Source organism: Hetaerina americana, unplaced genomic scaffold, assembly GCF_022747635.1.
Source record: "Hetaerina americana unplaced genomic scaffold, ioHetAmer1.1.p SCAF_137, whole genome shotgun sequence".
Classification (NCBI taxonomy): domain Eukaryota; kingdom Metazoa; phylum Arthropoda; class Insecta; order Odonata; family Calopterygidae; genus Hetaerina; species Hetaerina americana.
The window spans coordinates 63,799-87,529 of NW_027286481.1; the positions used below are offsets into that span (position 1 = coordinate 63,799).

The 23,731-nt window shown below is 36.7% G+C and overlaps 1 protein-coding gene across 1 annotated transcript; it reads right to left on the reverse strand.

The window, feature by feature from the left end:
- Nucleotides 1–1,782: 1,782 nt before the first annotated feature.
- Nucleotides 1,783–23,731, reverse strand: LOC139686262 (gelsolin-related protein of 125 kDa-like). The gene is made up of 8 exons (XM_071583414.1): nt 23,602–23,731; nt 23,050–23,230; nt 21,145–21,166; nt 16,564–16,722; nt 15,612–15,725; nt 12,009–12,132; nt 10,317–10,393; nt 1,783–1,974 (listed from the first exon to the last, which is right to left on the reverse strand). The coding sequence occupies exons 1-8, from the start codon at nt 23,729–23,731 to the stop codon at nt 1,783–1,785; spliced, it is 999 nt and encodes a 332-aa protein (XP_071439515.1).

Consider the following 23,731-nt stretch of genomic DNA (forward strand, 5'->3'; position numbering starts at 1 on the left):
TATATATGTATATATTTATGTGTATTTTCATGTATATGTATATGTATATATATATATATATATTAATATATATGTGTTTATATTTATAAATACACACATACTTATGATTATCTTTGAAACAATGCTTTTTGACCATGCATAAATATACAAAAATACGGATAAAGATATTTCAAGAACAAAGAAAGGATACTTTAATGAGTAATTTTGATGGTAGTCATCAGAAAGTAGTCATTGGGGGAAGAATAAAGACAGTTTTGATAGGGAAATTGTGAGGGGAGATGTTTGTCGAATGGGAAGTGGTCAGACAATGATGAGGCAAGTAATATGGTAACTGATCATACACATTCCAGCATTAAGACAAGATGAATTCTTTGTATTGCATTATTGCTTACTTGCATTATTTATTATTTAATGCACTTTTACAAATTCATCCAATTCTACACAATCTCTCCCTTCCTAGTACTCTCTCCCTGAAATTATAATACAAGCAGCAAGCCAATGGCATTGAACAAATGACAATTAGTCTGCATTACTGTATAGTGCACCAATTCCACCCTTACTCTGTACACTTTCCACAGCCTCAGACATCATTTATACAATTCTTTTTATACTAGTATAATTTAGGTTAATTTATTATTTATCCTTATGCTTATTTGTACCTAAATCTTAGTATTAATTATCTAACTAATGCCTATCTGAGTTACCTGGCGTTTTTCATGCATACCTATGTCTTTTAGTGTCCAAACAAGGAATAAATAATGGCTAATCCTCATTTTAACCTGCAGAACTCAATGTCTTTCTCTATGTCGTGAATTCTTGTGCACAAACTGTAGTCTCGGACCTAATTCCCATCTCTATTTTGCCTTACATCTTATTCCAATCTTATATGCTACAAATGCTGCCTTATTTACCTGCATGAACTCATTATTTATTATGTCCTGTAAATTTGATAAATCCTATTAATTAATTTCTGCTTATGATTGCTTGGTATGTAGATGATGATCAAGGGCGTAGATTCCATGTGCACTTCTACCAATAATAAATTATCATTTGATAGGTTTATGAATACTTTGCTTTTATCAACATTTTCATTCACTATTTTGTCCATCCTTAAATATAATATCATGAATATCAGCGTTTCAGGGCTCATTATTATATAATGCCAGGGTTCACCTAAGACATAGCCATAAAGGTTTTGAAATAAATGATTGCAAGTTTAATGACATGTTATTTATATAGAATATTTATTGATTCAAAGGAAAAAAATAAGATTATTTAAGAAATATTGACCTAGAAAATAAGATTATTTACTGGAAAGCCCAGGTTTGAAGAAGGTAGAGGCAAGGGGGTGGGAAGATGTGGGAAAATACTTTTGGGAGGAAATCCAGCTCCTTCCCCCTTCTTCTACACAAACAATTTGGAAATAAAACTTCTTTAAATGGATTGTATTTCATTTCTTCTTTTCTTTGATTTCAGCCCTATTGTTTCAAGAATCCACTCCAACCGCAAAGGGCAGGGCACACTTCTGCCCTTGTCCATCACACCTCTGACTCTGAAGGCATGAGTTCATGCTCCTCAGACTAGCTGACTTCCATCACGGAAGAGTACCTGTTAGCCAAGTGGCTTAAGTCACTAAGTAAGCGGCGTGGATTAAGACAGGATCAGCTGCTGACCCAACTTGAGCGAGTTGGTGCCGGGGGTCAATTCATCCCAGGATGCCATCTCATTATTTCTATTGCACCTTGGCTCCTTAACATCAATGACATCCTACCTGACTGCTGCCTAGTCAGATGGTGCTGCAGCACTGTTGGGGATCCAGCCGGCATTGATCCGGAATGGAGTCACTGAGATGATTCCCACCACCACCATACTGTTCTCCAGCAACTTCCCATTTCTCCTCTCCTCCTCTTCCTCCAACTCGCCCTGCAGGTCTTCAGAGATCTCCTCCGAGATGAATGTCTCTCCAGCTGACTCCTTGATGGAAAGGGCGGGAAAATAGTTTTCAAGGGTGATATCTGTTACCTTTTAAGGATAAGTCAGGTCGGGTGAATGGCAGAGGATGATCAGAGGTATACAGGACTGGATGTGATCTGAAGGCACTCCCTCTCTGACCCTTTTTTACCAACTGACCAACTCAGGCCTCAACTCACCTATATATCCACCTGACTCCCAAATCTGAGGCTAAGTAGGCATAGGGAGGCAGGACAGTCCAAGAAGGATGGTCAGCCAGATTCTATTCTGAGGGAATGTACCCCCAGGTCACATTCTGTGACCATTCTTTAATTAAGCTCATAAATAGATACAAGATATCATGACACATAAATAAAACACATGTTCCCTTAGTCAGGGATTAAATTACAGCTTGATCATCAGGATAAATTATTACATTCGTATCGGGGTCTGCAATGCTGAATGCATGATGGGTCTCCATTTAGGCCACCAAAGCCTCCATAATTGGTCTCTAATGCTCTATGGCCCATATTTCAGTAGTTGAAAGCATCGGGATCACCCAAGCTACCTGGAATAGGGTGTTGTAACTGAACACATCTAAAATGTACTTATAATTGGAATACACTCTTGGTCCCTGCCATTTATTGTCATCCCATAGGCACTCCAGCCACGTGATGTTGCAACTTGCCGTGTCCTGGACTATGAATAGGTGGAGTTTCAAAATGTAGGTTATCCAGGCAATATATGCTGCTGCTTTGGGTATATCCTTTTGTTGAATTCTCTGGACCACATCAATCATGTATCTGATCTGCTTTATTGTGTACTTTGTCAAGCTGAGCTACATTAAAGCGGTGTCCATATATATCCCCAGATATTTTATTCTCACTGATGGAATTAACGAGCTCTTTTCAAGATTGACCATTATTCCTAGCTCTACTTGTATAAACTGGACTATTTGTTGCACCAACGTTGTTTGGTCATTATTCAACAGGATTAGCCAATCGTCCTGATACGCTATCATGACTACCTGGAATTTCTTGCACAGTTCACTACTAACTGCCTGTATCCACTGTTGCATAATGGTGGGTGCCAATTGAAGACCCATTGGTAGTCTCGTCCAAATTCCTTCTGGTCTTGGTACATTGGCACCCCAATGGATGGTCTGCCTGAAGGATGCACATCTATACAGGTATCTGCCTGAGGTAGGGAGTGCTTTTCCCTTCTTATTCTTGCAGTCCTGGTAACAGTGGCTGCTCCCTTGGCTCCTGCTCCTTGTCTGGATCCAAGTTATAATTCTGGCCTTTGTCATTGTCATGCGTTTCATGTGTAAGAAGTTGCGGTGGCAATTGCTAGATGCTTGTCTCTTTCTATGGGTCCATATCAAGTCCACTATCTCCCACTGTGTTTGACACACTTCTCACTACTTCCTGTTTCTCACTTTCAATTACCACTGATTCTCCTGACAATGAGGAGTCTGTCTCCCACTCCTTGGGGTCTAGGGTCTGTAGAACCTTTGAGGAACTCAACAAGGACCCCAGGTTCATTAGCCATCTTGTTTAGATAGCTTGGCACCACAGAGAGTGATGGCATTTGCACAGGCATTTGCTCAGTTGTCAAACCTGGCAGAGGAAGGACGTGTCCCATCACCATCTTTTGCCCCGAAAGGGCTGCCCAGATTACTGAGTAAAGGCATGCTTGCCTCCTGCCTGTCTGCTGGGTGGTCCTTCTGGCTGGTATTGTGGTCGTGGTGGTGCTTGTACTATAATGGTGAGCTGTGGCTGGATAGTATTCAAGGGCAGTCACAGCAGGGCATTTTCTGATGGTGGCTGTTTCCCAGCAATGTGCCTGGATGACAGCAAGTACCCGGATTCTATTTTATACTACATGTTTTACCAGGTCCAGGATTATCATTCAATTGGCCAAAGTGGCTACCATTACATCAAACTTGTGGAGGTCATGCCAGGTCAGCTTAGATGAATTCCTGCCATCCTGAACTGGATGGCACAAGGTGAGGACCTAATCATTGCCCTCTAGTAGGGTGATCCATGTGGCCAGGCTTGCTGAGTGTAGTGCCACAAACGTCTTCTCCAGTGCCATTATTTGTACTGGCGGTAGCAGTGTTATCAGTCTTGCTGACTTACCGGGCTGGATTTGCAATTGCCTAGTGGTCTGCATCTCTTGAGATAAGGCCTGAAATTGTGTCTGCAGGGCTAAAGCCAATGCGGTTAGATCCTGCTCCCCCATGCTCAGCTTTGGTGACTTGTTCCTTGGTTCAGGAGATAATGGAGACATGCTTGGCTGTGAATGGGATGTGTGTCCAACTTCTGGAATATTTTGCTTGTCGCCAGATGTCTCGGACTGAAGACCTGGGAGGTCAATTGGTTTGACATGTGCACGATGGGGTACCCACCACTAACAATGGAGAGATCTGGAGGCACTGTCTCTCTGAACCTTTTCGACCAACTTACCAACTCAGGCCTTGTCTCACCTATATATCCGCTTGGTCTCCAAATCTGAGGCTAAGCAGACTGGATTTGGGAGCCCCCATCATAACCACTGAGCATTAGGGAGCAGGAGCCACCCACATGGACTCAATTGCCCTGCAGACGCAATTTCAGGCCTTATCAGGGTATGGAAGCCAGTTCCTTTTTCTGTTCCAGTTATGCTTTCCCTGGAAGACCTGTTAACCAAAAATGACTATAGCTTTAGTGGAAAAGCAGGTGCCCTGAGTACCTGGCCTGGGATTGAAACCCAGGACCCTCTATTCAGCAGTCCAATGCTTTACCCACTGGACTACAGCAACCCACATATATATATATATATATATATATATATATATATGTATATATTTATGTGTATTTTCATATATATATACATACTCATATAATTATCTTTGGAACACAATGCTCCATGACCATGCATAAATGTATAAAAAGTATGGAACAAGATATTACAAGAACAAAGAAAGGATACTTACGTGAGTAATTTTGATGGTAGCCATCAGAAAGTAGTCATTTGGGGAAAAATGAAGACAGTTTTGGTATGGGAATTGTGAGGGGAGAAGATCTGTTTGTCCAATAGGAAATTGACAAGGTGGTGAGAGAGGATTGCTAAGTGGTGACTGAAATTGGACATGATTCAATCTTGGAGGTTTAAATGACTGGAGCACCCAGATATGTGCCATCTCATGCGTGTAAGTTTATGCATGTGTTAGTATGTCTTCATGAGTGTGCATTATTGTATGTATTGAGTGTGTGTGCTAACATTACTTTTACTATGTGCTTTTAGCCACATAGAGGTATGTTTTCGGTAGTTTTGTTGTGCATATATATGCATATAATCTCATCTGTTACTGTATTTTTGATACTAATTTTTGTATATTTTAGTATTTCCCATCTACCCTAAAAATTTAAGCATTTTATTCTGTTGACAATGTTGTTAACTCTTTGATTGTTTAAAGATTTGAGAGAAAACGCTGATTACCTTGCCTTGTGAAAACATTGCCTTATATTACAGCTATATTGTAACCATGAAATTGCTGAAATAAACTGTAGTCCATGGTTTAATGCCTGGTTATGTTTAAATATTATAATAAGTAATACAATTGAAGTAATATAAGGATATAAAATTCCACCAGCCATTTTTGAAGAGGGAAATTTTGCACAGAACTTTTCAATTGCTATTTATTCAATTTAAAATTCTATGTAGACTTCTTTTTACGGATCCTCTTTTACACTTACCTCATTTAATCAAGGCTTTACTGTTAATGAGAATAAGTACACTAAATACATGCCTGGCTAGTATTACAGATGGTCTGAAACAATTGCTTGCCGAAACAAACTTAAGTCCATATTTTAATGACTGTTGGTGTTGACATAACATAAAAGTAATACAACTCAAGTCAAATGAGCATATAAAATTAGAATTGCCATTTTTTGAGGGAGACATTTTGCACAAAACTTTTCAATTCCTATTTATATAACATCAAAGTTGTATGCATACTCTCCATAGAGCTCCTAAATCCCGGTTGCCATGTTTGATCAAGACCTCTTTCTTAATAAGCATTATAATGGTAATTGGAGACCCCTATCATATAAATTTTATCAGTCGTATTGTTTTCAAAAGAAATTTCATTTAAAGCTGGTTACAACTGTCAACTTGAATAAATGTCATTAATCTATGAAGATAGCAATGCATTTTGAATGAGATGGTCCTCAAGTATATAATTTGAACATTCTAAAAATATTTATGATAGATTTCCAGTACCCACTATTCCTATAAATATTTATTGTATCTTAAGTTTGCCAAATTTAAAACTATTTAATGGGTCACATTTTTAAGAGCTTTTCTGCTCATCAGTTTTCTCTAGGAAGCTAATTGAATCTGCTGAAATGTATCTGTAATTAGACATAAAAAGGGTAGGCTGATAACTTATGCAAATATATCCTTGTAGAACAGAGAGAATAAACTTCAGAAACACTTCTGGTGACATACCTCCTCATCTCTCATTTGTAGGCTTGAGGTCATTTCACTTGTTCAGTATATTTTAAGAAATGCAAATATTTAGACCTGTATTAGTGCTTTAGCAATAGAATTTAAACAGGGTGTTGCTATGGAATTTAAGTGATGCATATAATATCTTAATTAGGTATGAGCTGTTACTTCACTGACATTGTAGGAATTGTAGGAAGGAATACAGCTGCTTTAATGAGGAAAAACCTCATTAAGATAAAGAAACTTCTAACAGTATGAAATGGAATGATACAAGTGGGTAAGGTTAAATGCACTGTACCAGGCCCATACTTCATATTCCTAAATGAGAAAAATTCAGGATTTCTGTCTGGATATGTCCTTAGACCAGTTTCAACTTAATCTTTAAAAGTAGTTTGTTTAGACCTATTGTTGCAGTATATTGCTTATATGTTTCCTGTTGAAATAAATAAACTAAAATTTCTTGCAGCCCTAGAATTCCTCAATATAGATTCATTTTTTACTGAGGAAATTAATTCAAAGTTAACTAAATGTACAGGGACACTACATCTTTAATATAAACCATTTTAAAGTAGGAAGCAGAACTAAAATATGATCTTATATCCCTTGGAAATGATCCACCTGAAGGATGGCCATAAGGTGAAGCATCACATATAACATTGAATGGCCATGAGTTTATTATATGAAAAGGTGCAAAAAATATTCTGAAAGGAATTAGGGATGGGAAATCTCTGGGCAAGGTGAGTACGGCATTTGTGGAAAGCCATAAACAAGAAAATGTTCAAACATATTTAGCAGCAATGCTTCAATCAATTTAAGAGAAAACTGACCCATTTTTCCCTATGAATTATCACAATATATGAGAAATGGCTAGCAACATTACAAACAAGAAACAAAACATCCATCAAAGCATTGGATGAAAGCCAGAGTTTTACTGCCAAAGATACCCAAGTAGAAAAATCTGGTTTGGCAAAGCACCTTTATATCCAAACCTATCCAGAACCCAAAATTCTGAATGTCTAGATAAGTGAACCTTCTAGGTAGTCCCTCCTATTTCCCCTTCCTCCATCAAGAGATGGTACTCATGACAGAAATACTACAATGTCACTTTATCCTGAAGGCAACTTCCACAGAAGGTAACAGTGTTCCAATGCCTATTTTTGTGCAGAGCCAGATCCTTCAAAGTCCTAACATCCCAACCCACTTTCTTTATGATGAAGTCAGTTATACAATCCCCAGAGTTGCACAGAAAACTGGGGAATGCAATTGCAGTGTTTGATTCTTGACATACAATAGCACTTACGTAGCCTTAATACACCTTAATTTCTTCCAAACTAAATGCTGTGTGACTAAAGATGTATATCAGCTAAGTGCAAAACATTTTTGTTGCAATATTTCAACTGAATCAAGAGGAAGCAAATCTATTTTGTGCTACAATTTAATGCCATTAATGAGGTATTGGTCCAGCACCAAATGCATCGAAACAGCAGATAAAGCAGGTTTTGGAAGTCTGTGGTTTAGCAGTAAAGAAACCAAAGTCAAATGCTTCTAGTTTGGCAAAGGGAATTTATATCTAAACCCAGTTATTCAAACACTTATAATGAATAATTTCTATAATATTCTCCATGGACCACTTTTCTCCATTAAGCAGCAGCAGTTTCAGGAGAAATATGAGGTAATCTAGCTCAAAATGTCTAGATAGGTAAAATTTCCCATAGACCTCCCCTATTTCCAGCTCTTCCATAAATACAGGGTGTTCCGGACTGTAATACCTCAACTTCTAATCACTTTTTTGTGCATAACCAGGTACTCCAAACTCTTAAAATCCTAAAGATGATGTCTGCAATGCAATCCCCAAAATCATCCACCAAGAACCAGGGAATACCTTCACAGCATTCCAGTATTAACATAGTGGCATCTATGTAAATATACCTTTACTTCTTCCTAACCAAATGCTGTGTGATAAAGACATGCCTTGTTTCATCTTACTTTCACAGGCATCATGGAACAATTCATTCTTCACCAATAAACATTCGTGAACAAACCATGCCCAACTTTACATATTTTTTCTTCAGCAACAGTCTAAACATGTAAACCCTGCTCACCTTAGGCTTTCCACACTTACTCTAAAGAGAAAACATACACTCCAATGTCCTGTGAACAATATAATTTCTTTTTTCTCTTGCACAACCAACTTTGCATTATCTTTATCCTCAAGGAAATTAAAAGCAGGTATATTTCCAAGCAAAAAGGCAAGACGCAAGTATTTTGCCTTGTACAAACTGAACTTAGTAGATAGTACAGAAATGAACTTATTGATAACAATCCTAGCATGATTGATGGACAAAAGCCTTAAAATTGATTTAACGTTTAGAAGATCCAAAAATTGAAAAAATGATAGGTATGTTTGAGTTAATGATCAATTAGAAGATTAACACGTAAAAAATTATGAAATTTTTATTCTTACAGGTTGAAAATGTTTCTGTTTAGATTAATGTTATCAAGATGTCTATAATTATGCAGAGATTTTCAGCTTTAAGTTATAATTTATGTTTTACAATTGGTTTTTTCAGAGTGCAAGGGAATATTTGGGAAGAGTTAAGGAATAACAAATAATCCTCAGCAGTGTAATGCACTTCAATTTTATGTAGCCTAAGCACTCTTCTGTTCACAATGCTCCAGGTAATGAATGATTATTGACATATCTTACATTTTTATGATCATTTTGCAGAGTGTGTCATCATGTGTGATATTAGATGACTACGCTGAACGAATGCCTTTGAACACATGTTGCACTTGTGAGGATTTTCTCCAGTGTGTGTGAACATGTGCCTCTTTAGATGATTACTAAGAATGAATGCTTTTGAACACATTGAGCACTTGATAGGCTTTTCTCCAGTGTGTGTCATTATGTGTGCCTTCAGTTCGCCACTCCGGGTGAATGCCTTTGAACAGATGTTGCACTTGAGTGGCTTTTCCCCAGTGTGTGTCAACATGTGCCTCTTTAGTTGACTACTCTGAATGAATGCTTTTGAACACAGGCCGCATGTGTGTGGCTTTTCACCAGTGTGTGTTTTTATGTGTGACTTTAGATTACCTCTGTAAGTGAATGCTTTTGAACAGACTTTGCACTTGTGTGGCTTTTCACCAGTGTGTATTATCATGTGTGAAATTAGATGACTATGCCTTTTGAATGATTTTAAACACACCCGGCACTTGTGTGGCTCTTCGCCAGTGTGTGTCATCATGTGGCCCTTTAGAGAACTTCTTGCTGCAAATGCTTTAGAACAAATATGACACTTGTGTGGTTTTTCGGCAGTGTGTGTCATCTTGTGTGACTTTAGATTACTTCTCAGAGCAAATGATTTTAGACAGATGTCGCAAGTGTGTGGCTTTTCACCAGTATGTGTCAACATATGTTGCTTTAGACAACTACTCGTAGCAAATGGTTTAGAACATATATTACACTTGTGTGGTTTTTCACCAGTGTGTGTTAGCATGTGCCTTTTTAAGTGACTATTGGCAATAAATGTTTTGGAACAGATCTCACATCTGTGTGGCCTTTCTACAGCATGTGTCAACATGTGCCTCTGTAAAAGTATCTTTCCAGCTAACACTTTTAAACACAATGAACATTGGAATGGCCTTTCCCCAGTGTGCGTTGACATGTGAATTTTGAGTTTAGTGAAACTTAGAAAGTTTTTGGAGCAGAAATCACATTGGTGTTTCTTAAGAGCATGCACTAATTTGATATGACTTGCAAGGTCATCTTTTCTCTTAAATACCTCCAAACAAACATCACACTTGAATTGCATCACCTTGTTAAGGTGCACATGCATTACATGATCTCTGAGAAGGTCCCTTTGTTCAAATACCTTGGAGCATTTTTCACACACATGCAGTTGAGTGGATGAAGCATCTTCTCCTGCATCATCCTGTTTTTGGTGTTTATCTGAAAGATTTGAAGTATAAGTAGATATTCATTAAAAAGGTGCATACATTTATACAATCATACATCTACTCTTGCCTGTACATACTCATCAGTCTAAATATGTATGTTAGCAATGTCAGTTGCAATAAAATCTCAGGAACAAAGCATCTGTCATCACCTACTGCTGACCTGAATAAAGCCTTTTAGCACTTTTTGTTTTACCTTCATCAGTGTCAAAGTGCTTCTTTTTTGAGCCTGGGAAACGTAAAGAAGTTACAGGAAGCTAGATCCAGTGAGTGAAGATGGAGTGAACATATGATGCAATGCTCTTATTTTTCAAAAACTGCATCACAAAGAGGGCAGTATGACAATTTGGCAGTGACCAGGTATGCAAATCTTTTTTTTTCATATGCAAATCTACAGAAGAAATCCATAACTTTGCATATAATGTCTTGAGCAAGATAAATGTTTTGGCTGCCAATTTACCCAACAGGAAATAAAATTTATTGTAGTGTTTTGCTCTGGAAATTTGCCAAAATCAAAAAAAAATTGTTCCATTGACACGGCTGGTTTTGACTACTGCAGCCATTTTTTTCTAATACTTTCCTCCTCCTTTGGGTATCTGCAAAATTTTACCGTTTTTGTATGTATATTAGTATGCTTATCCAATGAGCACCTAATCCTTTATAAGTACATAAAGTATGTATTAAAAGTCACTCACAGCATCTTCAAATTCTGACCAATAAATGAGAGATAAAAAATATGTCTTTTGCTTAATTATGTTTTTTTGCTTATTTTGTAACATATAGTCTACATTTTTCTTGGCTAAATTATATGAATCACTGAATTATTTAGTAGCAACTTATTTTAACATCATATAATTAACTCTTTATTCATTTTTCAGAAGAAATTTAATGATAAGAATTTTAATTTCTGTAAAAAAGTAATAGGTCAAACTTTAAAACCAAATTTTTGCTGAATAAAAAGGTGTCCTGCATATGTCTTAGCTTATCTTGATAACATATTGACAAGATCAATTGAGGCAGTGCTGTGTAATGACCTTCTTATATTCAATTATTCCAAAAAATCAATTTTCTCTACTTTTGATTTGATTTTATTTAATGACTTTGTTTTACTAACTTTTACTGACTGAAAATAAAAAATACCACATTTCGGCAAAGTTGTATCAAGTTGACCAAGCCGATTGTCTATTTTGCCATATCAACATATCTCATGAGGACCTTGGGGTAAATTTAAAAAATTAAAAGGCACAAAACTAACTCCTATCTGGGGTTTGTAGATATTTTCCTGGCATTCAGATGAAAGATACCCCATTCTCAGGATGACACCATGTAGGTTGTTTTTGTTGAAGTAAACCAGGTTGGGCTAAACCAGGTTGGGTAATTAAGGCATGGCTTGAAAACACATTAATAAATAATTGCAAAAATGATGATACATTATCATCTTTTTTGCAGTTTATTATAATATTTTAAATGGCCTTTCAGTTATTTTTAAAACAATTTTTAAAAGTTAAACCAGTTTTTACACATTACATTAGAAGTACTGCAAGGGTTAATCACCAATAGTTGTATTACACCAGAAATAAGCTAAGATGAATGTCCTTAGCTTTCTTTACCTTGTTCCTGCAATACCTCCCCTCCCAGTCTTACTTTCATCTGAGGTATATCAGCATCACAATCATCCTTAATCTCCACTTCCTCCTCAGAGGGCATATTTACTTCTGCATCTGCCAAATGATCCTGCAAGATCAAGGAAAAAATATTACAGATTTTTTACAGATTACAGAAGTTCTTTAACAGACAGTTTTTCACATTATCCCTTTCAATTCTCTTGGATCTTTTCTATGTCAGCTATAATCTCACACAACTTATCTTTAATTGCTACCATAGATCTTTCCCTCTTACTTTCTGATAATGATTTTACCTTCTTAAATAGTACTCTAACTTGGCCTTCCTTCTGCGGACTTATTATATCCATGCATAATCCAGAGAACCCTCATTTCATATGCTACCAATAATTCAGAGCACCAATTACCTACAAATATAATTAGAAGAGTCAACCCCAGCCTTACTCTTATAAATGGGCAAAGAATGGGTGAGGGAAATTAGAAGTAGCAGTAAATCAATAAAAATTATAAAAATAAATAAATACCTGACAATAAAACCAATAATTAATATGATAAAAAAACCAATAATAATTGAAATAATTAGATACACCAAACGGTTAGAACAATAAAATGGAAGACTGCAAATAAATCATGTACCATCTAGCTTGGACTATATAGCATTGATCCTTGCTGGTCTCAAGCACTCAAACACAAGTAATAAAATAAAAATTATTATAACAATAAATGAAAATCAATCATGCACTCTCTAGCTTGGATGTACTATCCAGAATTAATCCATGCTTGTCGCTTGCACTCCCACTCTCCCAGGGCTTATGAGAGGTTTCCTACTGCGTCAGGGGCCAACTAATCACACATAGTGAAATAAAATTTAAAATTATAAAAAATGAAAAATAATCATGCCTCGGATGTACTATATAGAAAGCATCCTTGTTATTCTCAACCAATCACATTATATCAGGGCCTACGAGAGATTCCCTCTGTGCCAGTGGCCCATCAGTCACACATAATAAAAAAATAAAAACAAAATAAGTATAAACTCTCTAGCTTGGATATACTCAGCAGCATCGATCCTTGCTAGTCGCATGCACTCCCATGCTATCAGGGCTTACAAGAGGATTCCTTCTGCATCAGGGGCAAACCAATCTCACACAATGAAATAAAATTATTATAAATGAAAAATATTCATGCACCCTCTAGTTTGGATGTACTATCTAACCTTGATCCTTGCTAGTCTCAAGCACTAACATTCAATCATGGCTTACGAGAGGTTCCCTCTATGCCAGTGGCCTATTGGTCACACATAATATAATAAAAGCAAAATTATCACACACTCTCTAGCTTGGATGTACTAAGCAGCAATGATCCCTGCTAGAGGCATACACTCATACTTTATCAGGGCATACAAGAGGTTTCTACCTGCGCCAGTGGCCTGCTGAACACTCACTTGATTGGGCATGCAAAGCTGCCTTAATCCTTGCAAAACTCACTCAGAGGTCTACCATGGTATCTCTTCTGATGTTAGACCTGTGACTCGCAATTTGTGGAAGGGTAAGGGGAGTGCCCAGAAGTTCTTGCATAGTAAGACCTTGGGGGACAGATATTCAAGTCAGATAAGGAAGTGCATGATGCAGTAGCCAGTTGGCTTTATGATGCGGCATGAGAAAGGCATGACTCCGGTATTATAAAGGTGCTTACAAGGATAAAAAACATGATTCATTGTCAAGACAACTTGAAATCCTTAGGCTTTCCCAAGGTTTATACAAAGTTGAGAATAAATTTGTTTTTCTATTAAAAATAATGCAAGACCTTACTTTTTGAAGTGACTTTGTAAAATGCAGTTAATGCGCATGACTATAGCTTCCGCATATGCCAATCTATTAATGGAGAAACTTGAAAATAAGTTCATCATCAGTTCCTCATCATAAGCTCTCATCAAAGAAACACTCAAACGGTACTGACATGTCTTTTTCTTCATCCTTTCCACAGTCTCTTTCTTTTCATCTACATTTGACTCAAGTATAACTTTCCAAGCTATCAACATTCACCCCTAGAAAAATAATTTTAATAGTCTGAATGAAACTTACCAACTATCAACAAGAAATTTATTTCAACTGCGGCTACCCATTACAAAGAAAATCCTTCATCTCCTTTTCACTGCCTGTGGCTTCTATTTCTACAAGAAAAATCCCTCCCAATAAAAATACACTGACCAGCTACTTGATTGTCTCAGCAAAAGTGGGCAACCTGAAAAACTGCTGAGTAGAAAAATTCTCAAACCTTCAACCTTACACATTCCTTTTCCTAAACCAAACTGCCTGAAAAGCCCTAACCTTATCATAATTTCTTTATCCAAAAACCATAAAATGAAACAATCTCCAAACTTTTCTCCATTATAAATAATATTCAGTGCACATATGTTTTATTACCACATTTTCCTTCTATTTTAAATGCCCATGATATTTGCTGGACATTAGCATCTTCAAGTCCACACACAAGCAGTTTCTCCCAAGCCCCTGTTGGCAAATCTAACAACAGATGCTGCAAATGCTGCCACTTTTTCAAACCCTTTGACTTCATTGCTACCAAGTTGCAACCTGACATCACCTGCAGCACAAAAACATTAAATTTGACTCTTCTGTAACTTCTGTCTACCCTACTACATCAGTCAATGAAACACCACCCCTTCCTTCTTCATCATAACCAATACTATTCTACCAAACCCATTACAATCCTTAAATATCTCATCCTTAATCAACCTGCATCACACAACCAATCTTTTGATGACCACTTCTCCATAAAAGTGATTGAAAACCTATCAAAACCAGCAGGTACAAGACAGGTAAGAACTGAGAGATGATGCATATCTTTGTGCTCCACTCATTAAAGGAATCCAAGCCTCACAAAGCCCACTGAATGTATGTAGCAAATAAAATATGCAAATAGGTGACTACATATAATAAATTCGTGTGTCAGGGAAAGAACAAATAAAATGATTTGGTCGTAGGGGTGCTAAAAAGAATACAGAGAAGGATAAACTAAGTCATCCCAGTAAACACCAGGAATTTGAAATTGTATCAGAACATTTCATCCAAGCCTATCAGCTGCAGAGGAACAGAACACCTAAACAGCATCTTCACAATTCTGATTAATCCCTATAGTCTTCACCTGGCACAAACTTTCTATTTCCTGTTCTTAAAATTAAATCCTGCCAAAATTTTCACACAAACCTAATACATGCCATGCTTCATAATGGCCATTATCCATCCTAACACTTTAATTTGATATTAGAATCCTGGGCATACCTTATATCCTCTTTAAAACTGACAAATCACTACATTCACCTGTTTGAATGCACCACCTATATCATGAGCAGTAATTCAATGCTATTGTCTTTTTCATTGGTGAGGAATTACAATGAAGCTATGTAACCAAAAACATAAGTCTTGTTCAGAGACACTAATATAGTTTAATTAAATATATAGCATTACATTTCCAGCATTAAAAATAAACATTTGTTCCTCTCATAATTATCATGATTTGAAAAATTAAGCATTAGTCATTATAGCAGAAAAGCTCTAATTTTTCTCTTACCTCAAGAGAAGTCCCTTCCTGAATTTCAATATTGTGGTCCACTTCCTCCTTGCTAGCTGGAATTTCAATGACCTCCGACTCTTCAACATCAATCTCCTCCTTTTTCACTGTGATCTACAAATATTTGTTAAAAAAGTTGAACAGTAATAAAAAAATATGACTAGACTGTTGCTAGTTTCAACATTTAGGTACGAGAATTTTGGAAAGATATTGTGTAACAATGACAATTTATATTAGGTTATCATTGGTCATATATGAAGTGAAAATGTAAATCTCAGACATTCCACAATGACTAAATGCGAATTCTTCTTTTATCAGGAATCATTCAAAATAATATGTTTTGAACAAATGACCCTATAACTTTAATTATATAAGCATTAGATGCTAGTAATTTTCTTGGCAATTTGTATGTTTACCGAAGATTAAAAAAAAAAACTACCATTGGGACAATGTTTACGTTAATGAAATATTTCCGTATAAAAATTCACCTTTTAAAAACTAATACATTAATGAATCTGAGAGAGGGATAAACATACCCAAATACAGAGGAATTACTTTGGTAATGCATTGGAAATGATTGAATTTATATCTAATTATGTATACAAACCATAAAAAATGAATGCTTAGATATAATGATGAAATATACCATAATTGTAATCAGAATAAAACGCATCAAAGAAAGCCAGTACTCTTACGCATGCTCTTTAATAAACAATTCAGTATTCAATTTTTTCCTACGTACATATCTTATGTATACAATATTCGCAATTTTTAAGTCATTTCCGTATTTGCCATTTGGTCATTAGACCTTTAGGCATTTCTACATTAGGGAGGAAATACATTTAATATGAACACTTTTCAATCAATCAATTTACCTTACTTTCCCTATCCCATACTGTTATCAAGGACATTGCTCACTATGATCATTATGAAATAAAAACACAAAACTCACCTTTGCGAGACTGATATTTCTATCTTCCTGCTTTTTTTCCGTTTGCCTCTCCAATAAAAGATTGTTTTCGTAGCATTGCTGCTTGAACATATAGAAATCGGTCAGTATTTTAAAGCACTGATAGCAAATAAACCACGGGTTGATTCTATCCATCACTACCTACGAAAACAAGATTATAAAGGTAATAAACCCCACACATCATCCCTCAACGGAACTCTATTTATGTACTACTACTCTACTCTGACCCAAAACCGGGAAAATTTCGTGGTAAAATTACGATAAAAGCGTCATGATGAAAACGTAAACACGTAAATGATGGCCTACTTTCAATTCCAATAACTCTTCTATTGCTTCCCGCACCAACTGCTCAGCATCGTCGTTTTCACTAAAAATATTTGTCAACCGACCACCACGGCCAAGACATAATCTACACTTTAAACTTTCTTGTCGTGGCATCTTCGTAACACTTAAAACTGTCAACATTAAAAACACGTAAGCAATAGATTCCTAAATGGCCGACTACGTATCGATGAGTCGTTCGTTCTGAATCGATTCCGAAGTGGGAATTTGAGAATCGTTCTTGTTTTGTTTTACCCTAAGTGATCACCAAATTCAAATACATTTCCACTTCTTAAAATTATTTCAACTCTCACTTAATTGAGTGTAATCATTCTTATCAAAAAAAGTAAAACTGTCGAAATAGCAAGAGTTTAAAATAGTATTTGGTTACCTAAAAATTACAATTTAAAAATAATATTATATTGTCCGAAGCAAAAGAGTATACTTTATATATTATTTATACGTTGACCAAATAAGTTTAATCCTTTTAAAGTGAAGTTTTAATAAGACAGCTGAGTTTTCGGATAAAACATTTTCCTAAAAGCACCACTATTCATAGTGAAAAAATTATTCATGAACTCATTTATGGCATAAATTTATTTTAATGTGTTAATGAACCAAACACGATTTACTTAATATGGTATATTTAGTTGGAAACCATGGCATGGATTCTTAAACATACAACGACTGTTAGCCAAAAGTCAAAGAATTTGATATAATTAAAAAGAGGAAGTTTCAATTGCTCTGTTTTTAAAGATTTTAATCAAACCATTTAAATTGATAGTTCTTTTCCTGAAAACAAAGAATTTGGTATTTTCCTTGTGCCCAGTAGTATGCAAAATATATTACGTTAGTAATGTGAATTAATTATTTCCGGGTTTTCGTTAACTATAAAGAGGCAAATCCAAAGTCATGTGTTAATTTATAATTATGCCTTTTTAGTAAAGAGTAAAAATTAATAGTAAGATGTTTCCTAACCTTTTTACATCAGTAAACATGTTATAAATCCAAGTTTTAATGGCAGTTCTGTGTTCATATAATAATGAATAATAACTTCGTATATATGTATTTTCATTGGAGTAATAGTGAATTAACGATTTCATCCATTATAAAAAAGTATTTCTGATGCATCCTTTGGATTTATCCCAAACAATTCTTAAACTCCTCCCATTTCTGTCCGTTTTCAATCCTGTCTGCCTAACCTCCTGCATTTTCCTCCTCCATACTCGTATTACAAAAGGCTCCAACGAACGGCTATTATAAATTTAGCAGGACAAGTGACAACAGAAGAGACGGCATGCAATAGTCATACTCCTAAAGCTGCTCATACTGACTCTTCTATCCCCATGCGCACCTGATAGTAGTCTCAGACATGGACAGTATGTGGAAGAGCTTTCTTTCTCATTTGTGATATAATGCTTAGATACTATTCCCACCCACTTTCCTATAATCAAAGGTAGGACTTCGTTATTATGCATTTCATACGATCAGATTTTTCCATAATCTCAAGATAATAGTATAATGGCTCTATGACATAATATTAAGATACTCTACCTCCCAGATTTTCCTATGCCCATTACTAGTTTATAACTATTACAGCAGTTCATCACGTGAGACTGATTTCATGAGTATGACAATATGATATTCACCTAAAAACGTACATATTTTAGACAAGTATGTATGATCATATCCGAATGAATTAAAAAAAAATTTACCTCAGGTTAATGAATGCAAAAATAATATTAGCATGAAGTCATTCATCTATATTGGTATATAGGTCATAACATTTTTCGAATATCGGAAACGGGGACGCCAACTATCGAATAATATATTTTGACGAGTATTCTTAAAAAAACCTAATGAAAAATACGGGACAGTAGAACCTAATATATAATTTATTTACTCTAGGCTTACGACGCCTGTAATATTGGTTAATCTTGAATGTTTGCATCGTAAACAATGCTTATTGTAAATCATTTGACACGGATCTTTGAAATGAAAGAACGGAACAGAAATGTTTTCCTTCATTTATCTCTATGTCTACTCAAGTGGATACTTCATGGATACTACAAAAGCTCATAAATATCTTAAGAAAGGCGGATTCCGATTTTCCATGACTCAATCTTGAATTAAATCTGTGAATTCGCGAGAAAGGTTTTCACATGAGTGATCTGGAATAAGATCCTCTCTTCTAACACCAACCCATTCCCTTTCCATTCAAAACAACTTCGTAACAAATGAAGTACGAAATGCCAGTGGCCAGCAGACGAGATACGTATTTTGTGTGTTATTGCTATGTTGAAGACTTAAAATGCTCTGTGAAGTAATGTTTGAAAAACGGCTTTGTACTTCTATAGTTTGTTTTTAGGTCAATTTTTCTGCATTCATGAAAACGATCAGCATTTCCGATAAAGCCGAATTTTTACTATGCAGAGAGTGTTTGAACAGTCGTAAAGTGTTCATTAATGTTTCGGCGAGAAGACTAATTTACAATTCATGCTGGAAAAGAAAATAGAGGATTTAATAGATGTTAAAGTAAGTTCATAAGTCTATTTCGCTAGCTCCTTAAATTATGTGTTTAAGAAATTTCCCAGATCTGTCGAATGAATGAACGGAACATTTACGACGTTTTTGTTTTCAACTTTATATCAAAGAATGCCTGTCATGCTTCATCGCCTAATAAACATGTATAAAAGGGTTGATTTTTTTCATTTACCCAATTACTAGATTACATTGAAATAGCCCAAAATATTTGGGATCGGATTAGGATAATATATTTCCATATCAATGCATAACCCCAGTTCTAAAATTAGTGTAACAGTTGACAAACGAAATGCGAATTCCCTGCTATAATGTTGTTTACTTCTTTTCATCGGCTGTTTTAATAAATTTTAATACTAGTTCAATAAATTTTGACATATTGCATTATTTTTCTAGCGTTAGATTGTCCAGTAAATCATTCGGCGCACTCTAAAACCTTCATATTGTGCGATAAGCACGAATTTGAAGTCTGTAGATTGCGCTTAAACAGCCGCGGTCTGTTGATCAATGTTTTCGGCGACAATACTAAATTCCAAAAAATGTTGGAACATGCGATAGAGGTTTTAATACATGCCAAAGTAAGTTCAGTTGTCTGCTTTTTGTGTTTCAAAAATTTTGTTTGTGAGATATCTTAAATGAATTGGTATTAGGTTTATATACTCCGAACACTGTTGTCTAAATGTAAATTGAAGTTTAGGCGAGAGGAGTTACGTGCATTCTATTCTTAATACATGGTTATAGCATATTCTATTAGGTTGTGGAGGATGCGAATCATCCCTGGTTGGTGTGTTCTCCCTGCATGGAGAAGGTTACGGAATTCCGGCTGCTTTATCGTCAATGTGCCGAGTGATTTGTTTGTTTTTTTAAATCGCATCCAGGAAGGGAAGCTATCCTTCAAGGAAATACGCAATGACCAATCGAGAAGAGGTCAGTAGTATCTAATAATATGATCGATATTAATAACAAAGACAAATTTGGCGAACATTTAATATTTCCTGACATGTTCCTTGATTAATAAGTGGGAAAAGCATTTTACCGTCTCTGCGATCAAGCGCAGTCATTTGAATGTTATCGAAAATACCACTTTTTCAGGATGGAATAATGTTAACATTGAAATTAGAGTTTAATTTTATCGACAATTAATCAAGATAGATGGTTTTGATTTTTTCAAACGTCAAGAAGAAAATTCAATGTTTCATTGACTTTCCAAGGCGAATGACAAATAAACACTTGCACTGTGAGCTAAAAATTGGCTTTTTTGGTGAATAATGTAGTCAGCCCTTCTTAATCTTCTTTTGTTTCCTTGATACTCCTATTTTGAAATTGTGAAGTAAGGATGTTAATGAATTATGGCATTTTAATGCTTTGCGATACATTCCTGGTGAAACTGAGAGAGAGTATTCTGACGACTTGATTGACAGTGATGCTATTGACAAGAGGGCTGTGGCATCCTAGATGACATGATCAGTTTTAAAGAGGAGGTTGACATTGCCATTAGATGATCTATTTCTCCGGTAGAGGATTTTCATTCATCAATTGTTGCATCAATACAGGAAGGTAACAGTCATTGGTCAGACAATGAAGAGGCAGGGAATATGATAACTGATCATACATATTCCAGCATAAAATAATGCACATTCACGTGGAAAATAAATTTATTATTTAATGCACTTGTACAAAGTGATTCAATTCTTCACCCACTCTTCCTTCCAATAATCTCTCCCTGAAAGTATAATAGGATCAGGAAGCCAATGACATTGGGCAAATGACAATCAGTCTGCATTACTGTATAGTGTATAAATTCCACCCTTACTCTGTAGACTTTCCATAGCCTCAGTCAGCATTTATACAATAGTTTTTATACTAGTTTCATTTGTGTTAATTTATTATTTAATTTTTAATGCCTAATTCTTCTTAAACCTCAGTAATAATTATCTCACTAAGTCCTATCTGAGTTACCTGGCAATTTTCATGCATACCTATGTTTTTTCGTGTCATAATAAGGAATAAGTAATAGCTAATCCTCATCTTTAACCTGCAGAACTCAATGCCTTTCTTCATGTGGTGATTTCTTGTCCACAAACTGTGGTCTTGGACCTATTCACCCTGTCTACTCTGCCTTATATCTTATTCCAATCTTATATCACTATCATATGTTACAAATGTTACTCTCCTATTTTCCTGCATGAACTCATTATTTATTATGTTCTGTAAAGGTGGTAAATCCTCTCAATTTCTTTCTACTTATGATTGCTCGGTATGTAGACCAGAATGATGATCAAGGGTGTCGATCATATGTGCACTTCTACCGATAATAATTTATCAGTTCATAGGTCTATGATAACTATGCTTTTATCAACATTTTAATTCATTATTTTGTCCATCCTTAAATATAATATCACAAATATCAGGGTTTCAGGGCTCATTATTTTGTAATGCCAGGGTCCTTCTAAGACAGCCACACAGGTTTTTAAATAAATGATCACAAATTTAATGACATGTTATTTATATGGAATATTTATTCACCTTATGCATGTGATTCAAAGGAAAAAAAGTAGCATATATTGACCTAGAAAAAAAGATTATTTACTGGGAAGCCTTTGTTTGAGGAAGGTAGAGGAAGGGGTGTGAGAAGATGCTGGGATATACCTTGGGGAGGAAAATCACCCCCTCCATCTCTCTCTCCCTCTTGTCCTCTAAACACAATTTTGAAACTTCTTTGAATGGATGGTATGTCATTTTTTCTTCTCTTTGATATCAGCCCTATTGTTTTAAGAAACCAATTTACCTGCAAACGGTAGGACATACTTCTGCCCGTCTCTTTCACACCTATGATTATGAAGGCATTAGTTCAAGCTCCTCAGACCAGCTGAGGAGCTTGAAGTTTGGAGGAGTTCATATGGGCCAAGTGGCTAGAGTCTAGTGTAGAAGAAGGCAGGAGCTGCTACTGACCCAACTTGAGCAAGTTGGTGCCAGGGGTGGGTTCATCCTGGTGTACCTCTATATCTCATTATTCCCTTTATACCTTTGCTCCTCAACATGAATGACCTCTGACCTGACTGCCGCCTCAGCAGATGATGACCTGGCACTGCTGGGGATCCTGCTGGTACTACTGGTATGGAGTTGATGAGAAGATTCTCATCACTTTCACATAGTCCTCTAGCAACTTCCCATTTCCCCTCTTTTCCTCCTCCTCTCCTCCAACTTGCCCTGTGTCTCGTCAGAGATCATCATCTCTCTGGCTGACTCCTTGATGGAGAGGTGCGGGTGGGTGCACAGGAAGGACAGCACATGCCTCAGGTGGTAGTGGTGAATCTTAACATTGCGGGCCTTTTCATCCCCTGGCCCACCCTTGGCCGGGCCCTGGCTGTTCGGGAGTGGTTGCCCTAGGGGTCTTTTTCAGTATCTCCAGCAAGATCTCCATGCTAGAGCAGTTGAGGCTCATTCTGTTCATCTGGAACTTGGAAGGCAATTGGTCAGAAAAGTGGTCACTGAACTCACAGAAAGGTAAATGGCTCCTGTTCTTCAAGGGCGTGGGTGGCTTGGACAGCAGTGCCGGTTGATCCTCTTCAGAGAGGTGAGAGCAGCCCATGTCCCTATCCTGACCTTCCTCCACCCTCTCCCTTTTGACCCCCACCTTCCTGGCTGGGGCACTTCCTCCTGGGAAGGCACCTTGGGGGGAACAGGAACCCTGGTACCCCTCCAGATCTTAAGCTTGCCAGACAGGCACCAGCTGCAGCAGATGCCTCTTCTGCATCAAGAAACTGAGTCTGTGGACACAGTGTACCTGGTGAAGGAGATAAGTAAGTTTGATGGGCAAGTCACGGACCTCAGCTGGTAATTGTAACAGTAGTGATGTCACCCCCCTGACAATGTCACCACGGGGCAGTGTCCGGTGAAAGGGGACGAGGTTTAGACCATCCCATGACCGGCCAGCTTACCCCTCTTGGGACGAGTCTACCTGGCAAGGAGGACCGAAGTAGAGGCCCATCTGGGGGTGGCTTCTGATGGGGATAAAGGCAGGATCCCTTTGTGGAACACCCAGCTGCTAGGATTGGAGGATGTGGGCAAGGTAAGAGAGGGAGAGTTGGCCAGGGAAGTCAGCTCCCAGGAGGTTGAGGGAGGAGGTATGGTGCTGGAGATGGCAGATGGCCTTACCTCTTCCCACCTTTGTCTCCTCCTCTTCATTGTCCTCCATATCTTCCCCTTCCTCCTCTAGCTTAATTGTCTTGCTTATATCAGAAAATGAGGATTTTGGTGATAGTCGAGTTGAAAACCTTATAAACAT